The sequence below is a fragment of the Falco naumanni genome, chromosome 1 (assembly GCF_017639655.2).
Source record: "Falco naumanni isolate bFalNau1 chromosome 1, bFalNau1.pat, whole genome shotgun sequence".
Classification (NCBI taxonomy): Eukaryota; Metazoa; Chordata; class Aves; order Falconiformes; family Falconidae; genus Falco; species Falco naumanni.
In genome coordinates, this window is record NC_054054.1 from 68,141,429 (window position 1) to 68,157,431 (window position 16,003).

General features: G+C 37.8%; 1 protein-coding gene across 1 annotated transcript in view; it reads left to right on the top strand.

Annotated features, from left to right (window-relative positions):
• The window catches only part of COL25A1 (collagen type XXV alpha 1 chain), a 309,062-nt gene that overhangs the window by 262,149 nt on the left and 30,910 nt on the right, over positions 1–16,003 (top strand). The window contains exons 16-18 of the mRNA XM_040606854.1: positions 4,542–4,574; positions 4,732–4,767; positions 8,702–8,746. Of these exons, the coding sequence (XP_040462788.1) occupies positions 4,542–4,574; positions 4,732–4,767; positions 8,702–8,746 (114 nt within the window). The remainder of the gene's footprint in view (positions 1–4,541; positions 4,575–4,731; positions 4,768–8,701; positions 8,747–16,003) is intronic.

Genomic DNA, 16,003 nt, shown 5'->3' on the forward strand with positions numbered 1-16,003 from the left:
TTTTCCCTTCTGTGCTCCCCTCAAAGGAAGGGACCAAATCAATATGGGACAAAAAAATATGGTATCATGATGGGTAACTTCACTCCAAATTGCCAGCTGGCCAATTTAGAGTTGAAGATACAAATAAATTTTAAACCTTCTTGCCAGATGACATCAGACATAACCCCACTTAATACTTTGCTAGTTCATTGTTGCAGAAGACCAACATGTCGCAGAAGTCACTAAAAGGTAGACATTGTCAAAATTTTATTTTACTTAGTTTTGATTTATTTTATGTGAGACCCATACTGTATCACTGGGGGAAAAAAAAAAAAAAAAAACAAACACAAAAATTGAACTTGAGTTATTAAATGTGCTTTACTTGCACAAGTTATAGTCTTTAGCAGTCAGAGCAAAGCCTGTGTTGCATGGGAAGAAGGGTCAGTCTCTTCTAGCTATCACTTCGGAACTCATATGCTTCTAAAAACATTCATCTTAGTGGCAAAACTTGGACAGAAGCATAAAAATTTCTTCATGTATCGCTATATGTGTAATTGCTTAACCAACTCATATCAGTTTAGTGCAAGGAGAAATTTATGGCAGATTTATCAAGCTGGTAAGGTATGCATGCAAATCCCTCAGGTCCTGTAATCTGGATACAGTAAAGCTATGCTTTCAAGAACACAAGGATTTTATGGGGCATATTGTAAAATCAGCAATTAAAAAGAGAGTAGATTGAAGAATAGTGAAGTTATTTGATTCCCAAAGTTCATTTAAATAATACTTCATCTGCAGCCATGCTTATTAACCCAGATGAAAGTCTTAAGAACTTTATTTAGTTACTTACACAATGTATGCCAATAACATCATCTTGATCCACTTTTATGTGATTCAGGAATATAGTTTCTTAGCAAGTATGAGATTGTTGCTCAGATACGTAGTCCTGCAACAAGTAAATGGGAAGTTTATAATCTCTCAGGGAAGCCTAGTGCAGCTTCATGTGTTGGTTTTCTAGTTTATCAACTGTGAGAGTGAGGTTGTATCCACTAGAATGCCTGTACTGCACTGTGGCACTGCGGTCCGCAGGGCACACATCTCTCTGTTTGGGATTGTTTAAGGAAAGAAAAACTTCTCTCCTTCTTTTAGTGGGAAATCCTTCCTCCCCAAGCATAATGTTTTAAGTATTTCTGTGTGAGCTTTCAACAGTTTGGCAGTCTAGTTGGGATCAACTTGTGGAAAGTATAGGTCATCAGGAGACTGCTTATATTGCTGTATCTGGAGAAACTTCAATAATTTGTTGAACTTCACAACACAGAAGTCTCCCATCTCTTCCAGGTTTCATATAAATTTCAGAGGTGGCATGGCGACATGGGAATATATGCCGTTTGTGCGAAGTGGATTGCTTTAACCATAGCAAGCTAGAATCCACTACATGAATTTTTACAACAGTCAGCAGCACTGTGACTTAGTTGACTTTCATTATTTTTCCTCCATTTTCTCTACCTGTAAGACAATCTGCCATCCAGAAAAAAAGATCCAGATCTTATAGGAGAGCTGCATCTTAAAGCTTCTGATACATAGCTGTGCAAAAAGCACTTCATAAGGAGCTTAGGAATGTGGATTTTGACAATTTAGAAGTAAGAATTAAACTTGATGTCATTACATTACTTTTGTACTGTTAACAAGGATTGTATTATTTCCTGCTTTTCACTGTAGGCAGGAAATTTTTGCTGTATGATCATTATGTATATATAATTCCAGCAAAAATTCAGATTCCAGCAATAGCCAATCATATGTGTTTAGAGGAAATCAGAATGATTGTTACAGCCACATTCAACGAACATGTTCACAAAGTAGCCTTGACTTTTTTCTGTATTTTCTTATTCGTATTTTTTTCTGTATTGTGTCTTCACTTGCTCTATTGGTGTCATGATCATCTTGAGGTGGCAGTTAAACTGACCTTGACTATAAACCCTGCTATAATGCAGGGTTTCAAAGTAGCTCAATAGCATTCCTTCTGTATTTTCCACTGGGTGCTTTGTATTGGGTGGGAAATTAACGTAACAAACTGTGTTTGCTTTCTTAAAAGAAGCAGATGAAAGCAAGTTTCAACAAATTTCACAACCAGCCTTATTGATGCACTAAGCTTATATATAAATCTCTTCTGTTATAGTTCTTCCCTACTACACAACCTGTGCCTTGTATTTGGGTAAATCTGAAAAGTCTGGGGCATGTGTTACATTATGAAACTTCACTAGTTTTTTTCCAGCTGAACACTTGTGGTGAGGAGTGTTAGACTTATTAAGGCTCAGTTTTTAAAGGCTGTTTTTAAGAGAGCTGTGGGATGTATTCAGAGGCAAGACTAGTGTCCATACAGTTCTCAGGTGTTCAACCACATCCATGTACAAACCCTTCCTGCTCAGTAAACAAGCCATTAATTTTATGTCAATAAATGCAGAGACAATTGCACTAGATCATAATGCTGCACATATGCTTAAAAGATGTAATTTATAGCTCCCAAACCTTAAAAACATTTATCTAAAAGCTTAAATAATGTTTCTGTGAGAAAAATACTAAATTTTAATTTATGTGGTCAGAGAGAGATCAGATGACAACAGTTTCAGACTAGGTTTAGGAAAGAGTTCTTGTTTGTGCGATTAAAGTAGCTTTGTTTTCCGAACTGCTGTACCTAGTGGCTCTCAGAAATATGGAGCTAGGTGCCTACTTCTTGGCCTGTGACTTAAGAAATAAACTGGTTTTGTTAAATTGTTCTACTTTGAAGACAGTCTCAATGCCAGACTTGAGTTCTTCCTTCCGCTCTTCCACTGCAGTCTTGGTCCTTAGAAAATACCAAGTATCTTCCTTCTGTGTGCATGTTCCCGTGCTAAAGTTTCTTCATTTGCAAACTGTCTGACTCATCAGAGAACTGAGAACATGCCGTACCATATTTTTTTCTTTAATCCCATATTAATTTCAATTTTTGCTGAAAGTGGATTATAAATACTTTGTGTCCTATCTTCCCTGTATCCATCATTACCCCTTAAAATGTTTAAATGGTAAATGTCTCTTACCAGTTGTTTTTCCACTTTATAGCTACAAAAAATCCTTGAGGCTTTGCATTTAGTTGTACACACTTGTAAGGGATATCAGCAGTATCACTCATGCATGCCTATCAAAATGAGGCAGCTCAGGTTTCCAGACATTAATCAAGCTGTCATAATATCACTTTTTGTGTTTTCTTCACACAAGAGCAAGCTGCAGTAACTGTGTAAAGAAAATCTATTCCTATTCTTCAAGGAGCGGGGAGCACGTTATCTGGTAGCATTTAATTTTATCAGACAAATAACAAAAAGATCCCAAACCAACTTTAAAAATGGCATTCACAGGACACTTCCTGCAGTTTTACTGAATCATCAGGAATGGGTGTCCCTTATTTATATTTTAACACAAAGAATATTAAGCATTTATACTCTGCTTATAGATCTTCAAAGTGGATTACAGTACTGGCTTCTGTGCTACCTATGTAAATCACTAGCAGGCTTTGGTAAGCTTGAAGTTGCTACTGTGTAGTAAACTGTAACTTTCAATGCACAATCCAAATTTATTTTGAATAACAAATAATGAGACAGTTCATCAAATATAAGCACTCTAGCCATCTTCAGCAGCAACTGGCAAACTTTCATTAATTTAGGTTTTTTCAATTTTTTTTGGTGTGTCATTTAGGGAAAAAAAGTGCAGCAAAGTGAGTATACAAGAATTTTAAGGATCCTGCGACAATTGTACAAAACTGGGAGCTAAAAGCTTCCTTGGCCAGGTCACTCACTGATCCTCTGCCCTTGTGCGTATCACTGCTTACCAAATCCAGTCAACCCAGCAAAACACAGAAATATCTTTCTGAATGCTAGATGCCTCCTCAGAACAAAGACCTTTCCTGAATACATAAATTATTATAGCTCTCTCATCCTGTAAAGTATAGTACTTAACTGCATTAAATTATCAGTTAAAATATGCTGAAGAGCTGTGGAAATAGAACTGTGACCTGTCCTGATGGGGATAAAGACAAAGGTCACTGGCGTGTTTTTTCAAGGTAAACTTTCATTAGCACAAAAAGCTTTGTCAGTTGAGACCCAACACTTGCCATCTGTAGAATTAGGTTGCAAAGATTGCTATATTCTTTGTAAATGGCAGTAAATTATTTTTAATGTGTATCAGCAATTTAGAGATGTCAAATTATGTCCCATCTTCTGGTTTTATAGAAGTACACTTATACAAAATCTGCAATTATTACATCTACATTATTAGTTGTGAAATTTGAGGTTAACTATTATGTGGTTTGGATGAGTGAAACTAAAACTCTCTGCTCTTCTTGAAAACAATTTTCTGAATCACACTGATTTATTGGCTAAATTCCTATGTAGCAGTACAGAGAACAGGTAGTCTTGCTATGTATGTAGTTATTTTGCTATATAATCTTGCTATACTCTTGAATGTTTTGTTATATCTGTTTCCTGAAAAACTGTATATGTAATAAGTGTGATTATTTCTTGTGGATTTTGTATCAGGGTGACCCTGGTTCTTCTGCTGCAGGAATTAAGGTAATTTAGTTGTACAGGGAGAAGAGGGATGGTTGGTTTGTTACTTTGTGGTGTCACAGACATTTTAGATACCATTAATGTTATGGTTTTCCCCAGCTCTATTTTTAATGCATTTTGACATATCTCATGTCTTTCATCTCTTTTTTTTTTTTTTTAGGGTGAACCTGGTGAATCTGGGCGGCCTGGACAAAAGGTATTAGTTGGAAATGTTCAGTTTTCCTTTTCTTCTCTGTTGGATTTGTTATAAATAATGTTACACAGGTATTACCAGTGGCACTTACCCATATTAGGATGAACCCAAGACAGTACGATTTAACAGCCCAAGCCCTGTACGCATTTGGTGTATGATCATTTTGTATTTTAAAAAAGCACAGGAATGATGATAGTAATTAACACGAAAAGCAGTATCAGACTAACTCACCCACCCTTCTAGCCACAGCACACTTCTTGCCTTGAAAGCTTACCTAATATCAGCTGCTGAGACTAACAAAGAACAGCTCTGCTCCTTGAGTGTTCACAAGTTAACCCTGCATGTTTGACTGAATATTAATATTCAGACTATAGTACAATATTACATCTCATTAAGAAGGAAATAAATACTGACTAGAATCCCTTTCACGTATATCTGTAAGGGGAATCAAACTGTCAGAGGTACACGGTACATTTGGAACGACGTATACCAGGTAATGCCGCTCTGTTCTTCCTTGCAGGGGAAGAAATTCCCCTGGGTTCTGCGTAGCTGAGGCTGCTATTGCAAGTAGAAGTTCAGCAGGAGCTGTAATGACTCTATGCTGTACAAGGCCCTCTGAAGTTGGGGAATTTCCTCTTTGAATCCACAGTACATCAGACACAGTGAATGCTGTGCCTTCAGCTGCCTTTCATGAGGAGGAGGCAGGTCCTGCTGGGGAGAGCTGATGAAAGGGCAAAGAGAAGAGACAATGAGAGAAACAGATCTTTGCTTTGCAGTACTTGGTTTCCCACGAGAGCTTTCGGCACCATTCTTTCCTCTTACAACATTGAAAACTACCCACTACTGCCAGAGTGGAGCGGAGTCCAGCTGCCAGTTGAGCTAGCAGGTATTCCAGCCAGGCAGCCAAGAACTAAAATTTTATATAGTGAATGGCAGTACAACCATTTTCTAATACTCTAGGTCTTTTGGTGACTAAGCAAAACCCCAAACACATACAAATACACAATAAAAGACAAAGATTTTGCTTTGAGAAATTATAACTGTCATCAATTTTAATAGACTAAACAAAGACTATTATGGTTGCAAATGCAGTTCTTTAGTAGAATGTAGTGTTAATTAGGAAAGGTAATCAAAGTAGTTTAAAGCTATCAAATCCACAGAATCATTCAGTGTGTATATACTGCAGTGTATGCTTTGCTTGGGTAATAAACTAGACAATGCACTTAAGAGCCTGTTGAGATTCATACTCTCATTAGCTGGCTGCCATGGAGGCAAAACTAGCAGTGATTTATCAGCAGGCTCCTGGATCTCAGTCCCCAGGCACTCAGGTTTGATCTCATTTAGGTAACATAGATAAGTCAGATGTACGCAGTTCAGACTTTCTTTAGTCTCAGCTTGTTGTTCACACAAAAGGTTTAATGTGTTCTTTCCACTTCACCTCACAAGCTTCCAGTACGCCACATTCATGTCCCCAGCATGAACAAGCAGCTCCTGTAATACACTCATTCAGAGCGCCTCCTCCAGCCAGGTGCCCCATGTCTGCTGTTCTGCTCCCTGCTTAACAGGGACTTGTTCACCACATCAGAGGTTGTGAGAGGCCCTTTTTTCAACTGGAGACATGCCTCTGCTCTCCATGTCACCTCAGTACTTTTCCCCGTACTGTGTCCCATTCCTATTTCCCTCCTGCATCTTCTCTCCTTCCTTATATTTTACTTCTTCCTCCTCTTCCAACTATTCCTTATCCATCTTCTAAGGACAGATATACTGAGCTGCCCACCTGAATATTGTTTCCATGAAATGAAACGTGACAGTATTTCAGTGGCTTGACAAGGCTGTTGTGCTGCAGAGGTGGTAGAAGAACCTGCTCTGCCAACCTGAGCATTAAGAGATGGAGTTAGTATACAGCTTTGAATACTAAAAAATATATTTTTTGGATGTACTTTAAAAATTCTCCTCATAAATCTTGCTCAGACCTTTCATATCAGGAAAGGTCCTGAAAAGAAAATATTATGCATTCATCTACAATACTAATTCTAATGAAGCATTCATGATTTCATTGTGTTTCACATTGTTTAATATATCTTTGAGAGGCATTTTAATGGTTTTAAGTTGCTGTGACTCCGAACTGGCTTTGGTGGATCCTTGCTGCTTGTTATGTGTGCGTCTATGGGGATTAACTTTGTCCCAAGACTAAACAGTGACCTACTGCAGCAATGCTAATAGATTAGCAGTTATAATTATTCAAATGCTGTGCTTAAAAGTGAAATTCATTGCTTCCACAATTAGATTAGAAAAGGTCATGGTAGTAGAGTGGTATGTATGGCTACTGAAGAAAGAAACTGAAAGACAGAGGAGTAGGGTTTTGGAGAGAGCATTTTGTCAGGAATGAGTACAGTGGAGACTTTTCAAGATTAACAACCTGTTTTCTGCTTTAGAAAGTGTTAGGCAACATATTGCAAAATAATAGTGTCTATTTAAAATGGTATCCTAGCTTCTATTCCTTCATCTGATTTTATAGTTAGTATTTTGAGACTGGAATCTTTCCTGTGCTTTTAGGGAATGTGAACAGTTAAAATTTTGGAGCAACTGAAATGGACAAAGAAGCTGTTATCAGATCCTTCTATAACATTTTAAAATCACTCCGTTTGGTAAAGCAATTTGCAGACCCTTTATTGTGTTTTTCAGTTGGTGGCAGAGTGTAATTTTGTTATTAGTGCTTCAAGTCTACTTAATAATACTGCCTCAAAGAAGTGTCTTTGGGTACTGTAGTACAATGAACAGCTGTATTATGTATACATGTCCTTGTGTGTCTATACATGTGTATGAATGTGTGTAAGTGTGTATGTATACACACACACGTAAACTATTTTAATAGCATAATCAGCCCAAACCACAGAGTTGAAATCTGGATTTCTGTAAAGCTCGGGAATGTACAAAAGCTGGAATATAGTTCAACTCATTATAAAAGTAAAAGTTGGCTTCGTAGTTCAGATCTGAGCTTCCAGAAAGTTCAGGGAATATTCAAATCCAAGGTGCTGGTTGGAATCCATCTCTGCATTAAAAAAAAATCTCCAGCCTTTAAAATAATGTTTTCTTCACATGTGTTTGTGCTTTTTTCCCCCCTGTTCATCATCTTTATTTCCCTAGACAACATCTTTCCATTTAGCTGGTATCTCAAAATGATCACTTGTGTGAATGTTGTCGTTCCTGTCCTAGACTAATATCAGCTTCATTTCAAAATTAATACATTCAGTTTTCAACTCCTGTTCCAAAATTACCCTTGCAAATGTAGTACTATAGGTCTTTTCATTGCAGTTGAACATAAGCAAGGTGTTTCTGGGTAAAGCAATAGAAGGTTACATTTCCACTATCCTTCATGACACCCTGTATATTCACAGATAAATAGCAAGCACTGAAATGATGCTACAGATAGCTCTATAAAAATGATGGCCCAGTTATAATTAGGCAGTCCTGCTTCAATTGCACAATTTAAACCAAGCTCTTCTGAATTGCCTTTTCAAAACTAAATCAGACAGTTACACAGCACAATATCTAGCTCAGCTTTGAAAATGGAACAGAATTAAACATCTGTCGTAAGTACGGAACTGAAATGGCAGTGTGTAAAAGGAACCAGTATGCTGCTTTTTTTCTTCTCTTTTGGTGAAGGTTAACGTGAGTTCATTTTTGGCTTTCCTGACAGGGATTTTCAACCTGGGTGTCATCTTCATATCCATGGTTCCCAGAAGACATTTAAGTTCTTAACATGACTCTTACTAATTGTATATTTAAGTCACTCATTTTGAAAATATCAGTACTGCTTGAACTGACTAGCAATCATCTGTGCTGTTCTATCTTGCTGCGGAATATACAGGGGTATTCACTGGATAGTGACCATAACTGAATAATGTCTGTAATATTATGTAATTTTCCTGTATAGGGTGAACCAGGTCTCCCTGGGCTTCCTGGACTCCCTGGGATAAAGGTAAATAAACTGTAGTCTCTGTTGTACTGGGGGGACACCACAAAGAGGGGGAGACTGCAAGAATGTGGCTAAAATAGACTTATGGTACTTGTGCTATATCTTCCGAGTCTCTGGTATTGGACTGGGGATTGTCACAGAAAGGTTTCACTTGGAAAACTGGTTGTCTGTGAATAAGCAAACAGTATAACTTACATTAGAATGTGAAGTAGAACGTTGCATTCTAGTGCATTAAAAAATAGCCTAATAGAGAATTTTTATATATTTTTATTTAATGGAAGAGTCTTGTCATCAAAATTTTACTTGGTTTCCACTTTAATGTGTGCTTTCCAGTAACAGTAGTCTACTGAATTTACCAAGCCTACAGCCAGAGGACTGCATTAATTGTACACAGGCTGTGGAGAGCTGGCTCTGTCAAGAAAAACACTCTGTGCTCCATTACGCAGCAGTGATTTCCACCAACTAGTCAAAATGTTTTAATAAGATTCTATTCAGTGTTAGCTGCAGTCCCTGACCTAATACCTGGTTTAGTCTCTGGCTTCCGGTTTGTCTGGGATCTTTAGGTAAGTTGATACAAAAGACATGTGGTTGGTTTAGCTCTAGCATAAGTGGTTGCATTGGGAGTTGCAGACACTTGCACAGTTTGAGCTGTAACTGTATAATGCTGCACAGAGTGGATTCACGTATCCTGAGTGAATGCAGATTAGAGTGGTTGCTTCTCCTCTGTGGCAAAGGCTGTTCTTTCAGAAAACAAAATCTCTTTGAAACTTTTTCTTTGCATTCCAGCACGGGCCTGTGTATACCTCAGGAGATAGTTTATATCATTTCTCCAATAACAAGGGGAATAAGTCAGAGGCCAAATGCTTGTCCATTTTGGTAGAATACTGGATTTAGCTCACGGAATATAACATTTGCAGTGGTTTTCTCAAGGGACCTGTGAATTGCCACAGTAGTAAAGCATAATGTCCCTTCTGTGTTACTGGTAAATTATAGGAAGAACGGAATGTGCATATGAAAGTTTGCATGTTGTAATACCTGGAAATATAGATCCCAGGGAGGCTGTTCATTTTCTACAAGGACAAACTCTATATTGACTAGTGAAGATCATGTAGGAGCAAAGTCCTTTGTGTGACCAAACTGTGTTTCTGTGAGGACCTTTGACAGCAATCCCTATGCTGTTTAACAGTGAGCAGAGGTAGCTCAGCTGGTCAGTGCCAGTGTCCTGGGGGCACTTGCCAAAACCAACTGGAGTTGTGGCTGGTCTTCGGGAATTCCATTGATGCAGACCATGCACGTCCATGCATATTATCAACAACTAAATAAAAAAGTCTGAGTCTGAGTCTCTTGTCTGGGAAAATTATTGCTGTTAAGTTTTATTTATTGGTGGTACGAATGGGTTAGAAGGGCAGCTTTCAGGTTCATCCAAAAGGCAAGATGTGAAGTAAAAAATGGACAGAGCGTGGGAGTTTTCCTCAGTGAAAATTTATCTCAGAATTCAGTGGATACAGTGGAAAAGCAGTACAGTTGTTTGCAGAATAAAATGGAATAATTTGGTCAAATATTAATCCTTTAGGAGAACGCTAGCTTCTATTAAAAATAGAAAGGGGAGAGTGATGGTTCAGTGAGGAAATTCTATCCAGTGCAATTTTGCATTGAGGTGGCTAGACACACCCTAGATGGTGACAAGTGACCTAGCAGAACATGCATAGGAGAGAGCAAAGCATTTCTGATCACATCAGACTTGCAGGGTGGGTGCTGTTTGATTCAAGGCATATGTAAACTCTGTTCAATTAAGAAGTCTACAGAAAAGCCTAGATTTTTCTGTCGTAGAGCCTACATCTGTGGCATGAGCAGTGGTAGCAGAAATTAGAGAATGGCTGGAGTTAGGATAGGGGCACTCATCAACAAAGAAAAAGTAGTAGTTTAGCCCCTTTTTCTCATCCTCTGTTTTAGCAAAATTTATGTATCACCATGGTAAAATAATGTCAGCAATTTCCAAGAACAACCTAAGTGATATTGAGAAACAAATTTCCAGTCAACTAATGTTGATTGAAAGCTACTGTGAAATAACAGTGACTGGATGAGAAACCTGAGCATGAAGGAAGTTCATTTGTCTGGACTTGCAATCTGTTGAAGCTATCACGATATTACCACACAAAACTGAAAAGAATCTTATTGGGAGCAATGACTTTTTCTTTTTTTCCTCGTTGTTCCATGTTGTTTGTTACATTTTTTTCAGGGCTTCTGGGGTCTGTCCCTATCAGGACTTTATAAAACTCTAAGATATGTCTTTGCTGTTCTGTCTTAGTAGTGATACGCAGTGGTGGCATAATGCAAGACCCAGTACAAACCCCACACAATGTCATTACAACATCTAGGAACTTGTTACAACGTGTAAGAAGTTTCCATAAGGGAAATGGATTACAGAGTTCTTGTGCATTTGCATGCCAGCACAGTAGCTGTCAGGAGGGATTTTGCAGGCTATTCCCAAGCTTTTTGAGATGGACATCTGGCAACTCTAGCAAATCAGTAGTAGGGGCATGTAGGAGAAAGTGATGGGGCTCAGTACAATGCAGTGGCCATTTAATCTCTTTCCCAGTAGGAAAAAAAATGAATATTCTTGTATTGCTGGTATTACTTTAATACTATTCTTTTCTACAGTATTGTTCTCTTCAGTTTCTGTGACATTATGCAGGTGTGCACATGCACACTCCAAAGTCTTCTATAGAATACTCTGTTAAGGTCCCTTACAGCTAAACAGCTTTAGGGTTCTCATTGCACTTTTTGATCCTTCTTCAGTCCTATGTAATTCGAATTACAGAATGTTCTCCAAATTTGTGTCTTCCTGTGATGTTCTAGAAATTAACACGTTTTCTGGCTATTTCCCTGAGTTATTCATAAAACACATTTCCCAAATGGATTGGAAAGATTAGCCCTAGGTGGCAAGTGCATCTGAAATGCATTAATTCCTGTAGATCAATGGATATAGCTTAAACCAGTGTTCAACTGGCCAAGTAGTCAAAGAAAGGGGACATTATATATTCCGGAAATCAGATAAACAAATAGCAAAAGTTCATATCCATTTGATATACAGTAACATAAATCACACAGGTGATTTCAAATTAACAAACTAGTTGTCTGAGGATCATGTTTACAGAGCTGTTATGTTCTAGACAGCTTTGGAATGGCTGGATGTTGATAGACAAATACATAGAGGCATCTTCAAGACAGGTGAGAAGAAAGATGCAAGAGAAGACCCCATGTTGCCTAATTTTGAAAGAATTTCCTTCAGTATCTCCTAGTACTTCCACGTAATGAAAAGAAGATAGCATACAGGGATATTCTACACATAGGACACTCTTGAATGTGGTTCATCTGGTCTTCCCTTTGACTATTGCGTAAGCAACTGAAGTCTCCTTTTCTTCAAATGTTAGCTGAACTATGAATTTGCTTTCTTGTGAATGAATCTCTCCACAGTGGCAGGCTGTGTTACGAAATGCTTTAGGTAACTGTGCACATACATGGCATTCCTTACAAATGCTACACCAGCCTGTGAAAACATAAATGCCATGCCAGGCAGTGGACCGTATCTTTCCAGCTACATCTCAGCTTTCTTCTCATGGTTGAAGAAGCTTCCCAAGGCATCCAGTCCAGTATGCTTGAACATGTAGCCAAACTACTTAAAGGATTAATAAATACTAATCACTGGGAAAGTTTCAGCTTCTTATAATGCCATTTCAATTAATTAATCAATGTTCCCAGGAACCTGTTAGAGCTTGGTTAAACATGATACCGGAGTCTGAATGAACAGCAACATTGGACGGACATGCAAGTATCATATCTGAATTCAGAGTATGCAGCAGGGTCTTTTATTACTTTTCTAGACCCATTCACTATGCACATACGGATGTTTTGGGAGTTCTTCCTGTTCTTTTTCATTCTCTCCTCATTGTCAGTTGGTGCCATGGAGGAAACACAAGCGCAGTCAGTTATTTCCAAGACAGTGATAAAACTGTCTGTGACATGCTGGAGAAACGTTTCTCAAGCACCTGTTGCTGTTTAGGAATGGCTGGAAACTTAATGAGCCCCTGAATGTGTTCCACCATGTCACTCGGGAAGCAAGTAAGGCACCTAAACACGGAGTATTAACTCATTGCTCTGGTATCTCCCAACTGATGCCAAGCAGACACAGAATACTTTCTATGAAACACAAACTTCATATATCTGTTTTATCTCATAACTTTCACGGGATGATAAATACAAAGCAGTATGATGATACATACAAAGTACTCACCGTAATGTAAATCATGTATACCCTTATTCATTGTAATGTCAGACATCTCTCAAATCCATTGTGTTGCATTTTCTGGCATTTGGGCAATACAGTCCTCAGATTCATCACTGAAATGGGAGGACCACAGAACACAAGCTTCTTCTCAGCAGCAGCACTTTATGCAGGATCTGGCTTTTCTTTAACATTTCTAGCAATTCTTCCTGTTTTTAAAATGAGTGCAACTAAGTTTTTATTCTACCGTGTTCAAGGAAGCTGCTGTTGAATGGTTTGGCATGAGAAAAGAGAGGATGCTTAGCCCTTCTGCTTTTAGGATGTAGGAGAAGTTTCCTATTTTCAGATCCAGTGGAACTAGCTGACTCAATAGACTTGACAGTATTAAGCATCTTCTATCTTTTTATTCAATTACTTTGGATTGACTTCCCTGGGACTGTGCTTGAGCAAGGTTTCAGAAGAACCTTGATAAGGACATGGACTTTTATGAAAGCAAAAGCAGTTCTAGTTTTCATCTGCTTTTTACTTAAATTTCTTTTTCTCTGTACGTACTCGAAGATCTTATCCTGTGACTTCCCTAATTCCACGTGAAGACTGAAAAACTTGCTGCTCCACAGAATGTATTTGTTATAAGAATTGATACTCCTTTCATCCAGCGAGTTCTGTTACAAAAGAAAACTTTCAGAGAAAATGAGAGGCAGAATTTTCAAGCTGGGTGCATAGAAGTTACTCTCCTATTTAAACTCTTTCCTAACAGAGAGTGACTGTTGTTGAAGCTCATGTGTTCAGAAATCGGTCTTCTCATCTGGTAGCAAAATGAAAGGAAATCTGAAGTAAATGGTAGTTCCAAGCATTTCATTTTGGAGTCAATGTCATTCATCACTTATAGGGAAGTTCCTCAAGCTCCCCTTTTCCCCCACAAGTTCTTAGGAAGGCTGGGCAAATTTTCCTGATACATTTTTCCTTTTCCATATTTCCATACTTCTTCCAGGTTTTCTTCCTTGTTAGTGGCTGTTACCAGAAAACCTGGAGGGCCTATATCTCTCTGCATTTTTTCCAGAACTCAGATATTCTCGTGCAGGCTTCAGTTCATCATTACCCTGTAGGTCACCATACTCAGACCTCTTTCTAGCCCGAACTCAAGAGCAGGAAGGGACCAGCTGACCTTGTGACAGGCACCTCCAAATCCAGGATCCAGACATTTGCTGAACACGTTAATTGCAGCAATTGAAAATTTTGGGAAATCAGCTTCAAACCCTGCTTCATAGAAGCTTAGGTTTCTCCCTGAATTGCACTTTCCTGAGCTGATACATATTTTGAAATATGAAACTGTGAACTAATCTCCAACCTTTCATCCCTCACATGTAGTGTTCTTAAGAGTGGGTCATCTGCCTGAGCAGAGGAAAATATGCAGTGTAGTATAGGTCAAATACTGAAAAGTAGACTGGAAAGATATATCTTCTGGGTGAAAATGAGAACTGATCTAAAAAAAACAGGACTTAGTACCTTTGTTTGAAGGGCTTGTTTTCAGAAGTAGCTCTACGCATGGGTAGGTAAAATACAAAATTTTAAAAAAATTACACAACTGTGAAATTGATTTTCAGTATTCAGTTTCTAGAGTGGAAGTACATATGCAAACATGTATCTGTATGGATGTAGCTATGTATCTAGCTTTGTTCATTCACTCCTAACTGTCTGGTTTCCGTATGTTACAGCAGTAATTACTTGCATAGGGTAGACATGTAATTTCCCAGAACTAATTTTGAGAATCAAGGCCAGAAAATGAAATCACTATTAACATTGGATAGTATGCATGTGTCAGGAGTGTGTACTGGCGCATTCTTTGAGATATATTCAGTTCTTATTAATCCATCAGAAACTATATTTTCGAAATCATGAAAGCTCCCATTTTCTTTCCTGGAAAAGGCTAAAACATAAGTAACTGAAACACTGGATGTTGTTTCCTCTAAAGCTATTAGTAATTGGAAGACTGAGTCTATAAAGTTCTATTTCACAGCATCTGTTTCATAGTGTATTTTAATTTTTTCTTTGGGGAAAAAAAACCCAACAAACAAACAAACAAACAAACAAACAAAAAAAACCCAATCCAAATCCAAAATTTTGAAAACAGCTGGATAATCTGAGAGTCCAATATTCTGCTGTATTCCGAAGTCAATCAGTTTTGTTAGCCAGAAAGAAGACTTGACATCAGTAATCTGAAAGTATTTCTGTGCCTCAAATACACAATTTTAGATGGTCAGAAAAGAGTGTGTGCAATAAAGTACTTTATATTTCAGAGTAGTAACAAAAAGTCCTTAGATTTGTCATCTAACTGTTTTCTAAAGGAAGCAATTTGGTGACAGATTCTTCATAATTTAACAGTTCGGTCATCGCAAAGAATTAAAAACAAGGCATTTTTTTGTAATTACATTAAACATCATTACAACAAGTGTTTTTATTCTAATTCTGAGAAGCAGGTACCATGCTGTCTTGAATTATAATTAGCTTTTAAATAAGAAGTCCTTGGCATGACTAAAGCCTGCAGAATTAATCAGTATTACTGGTTCTGTTAACACCTTCCAAAGCAGCATACCTTCTAAGCAGGAAGAACTTAAAAGGAATGGGAATATTAGTCTCACTAAAAAGCAATAAATGTCGTACAAAGTAGGGTATGTTGTGAAGCTTCAGGGTTTTAGCCAGGTTGTAAGGTTTTACTTCTCTAATTCTAAATGAATCATAAAGGCTAAACATGTATCTGGAAATTCTAAACCAGAATGTTTTTTCTAAGTTGAGAGAGTGATTTGGGAGTAAAGATATTGTTTCAAATGTGATGAGTGAGCCAGACAACCTGTTTTAACTGGTCATTTCTGGAGCCAATCCTGAACTCTTACAAAAAGCTTTAACAAAGACCTTATAAAATGGAGTTAAGGTTTTTTAACAGATTTCCTTTTATCTTGCCTATTTCCTTCTTATGA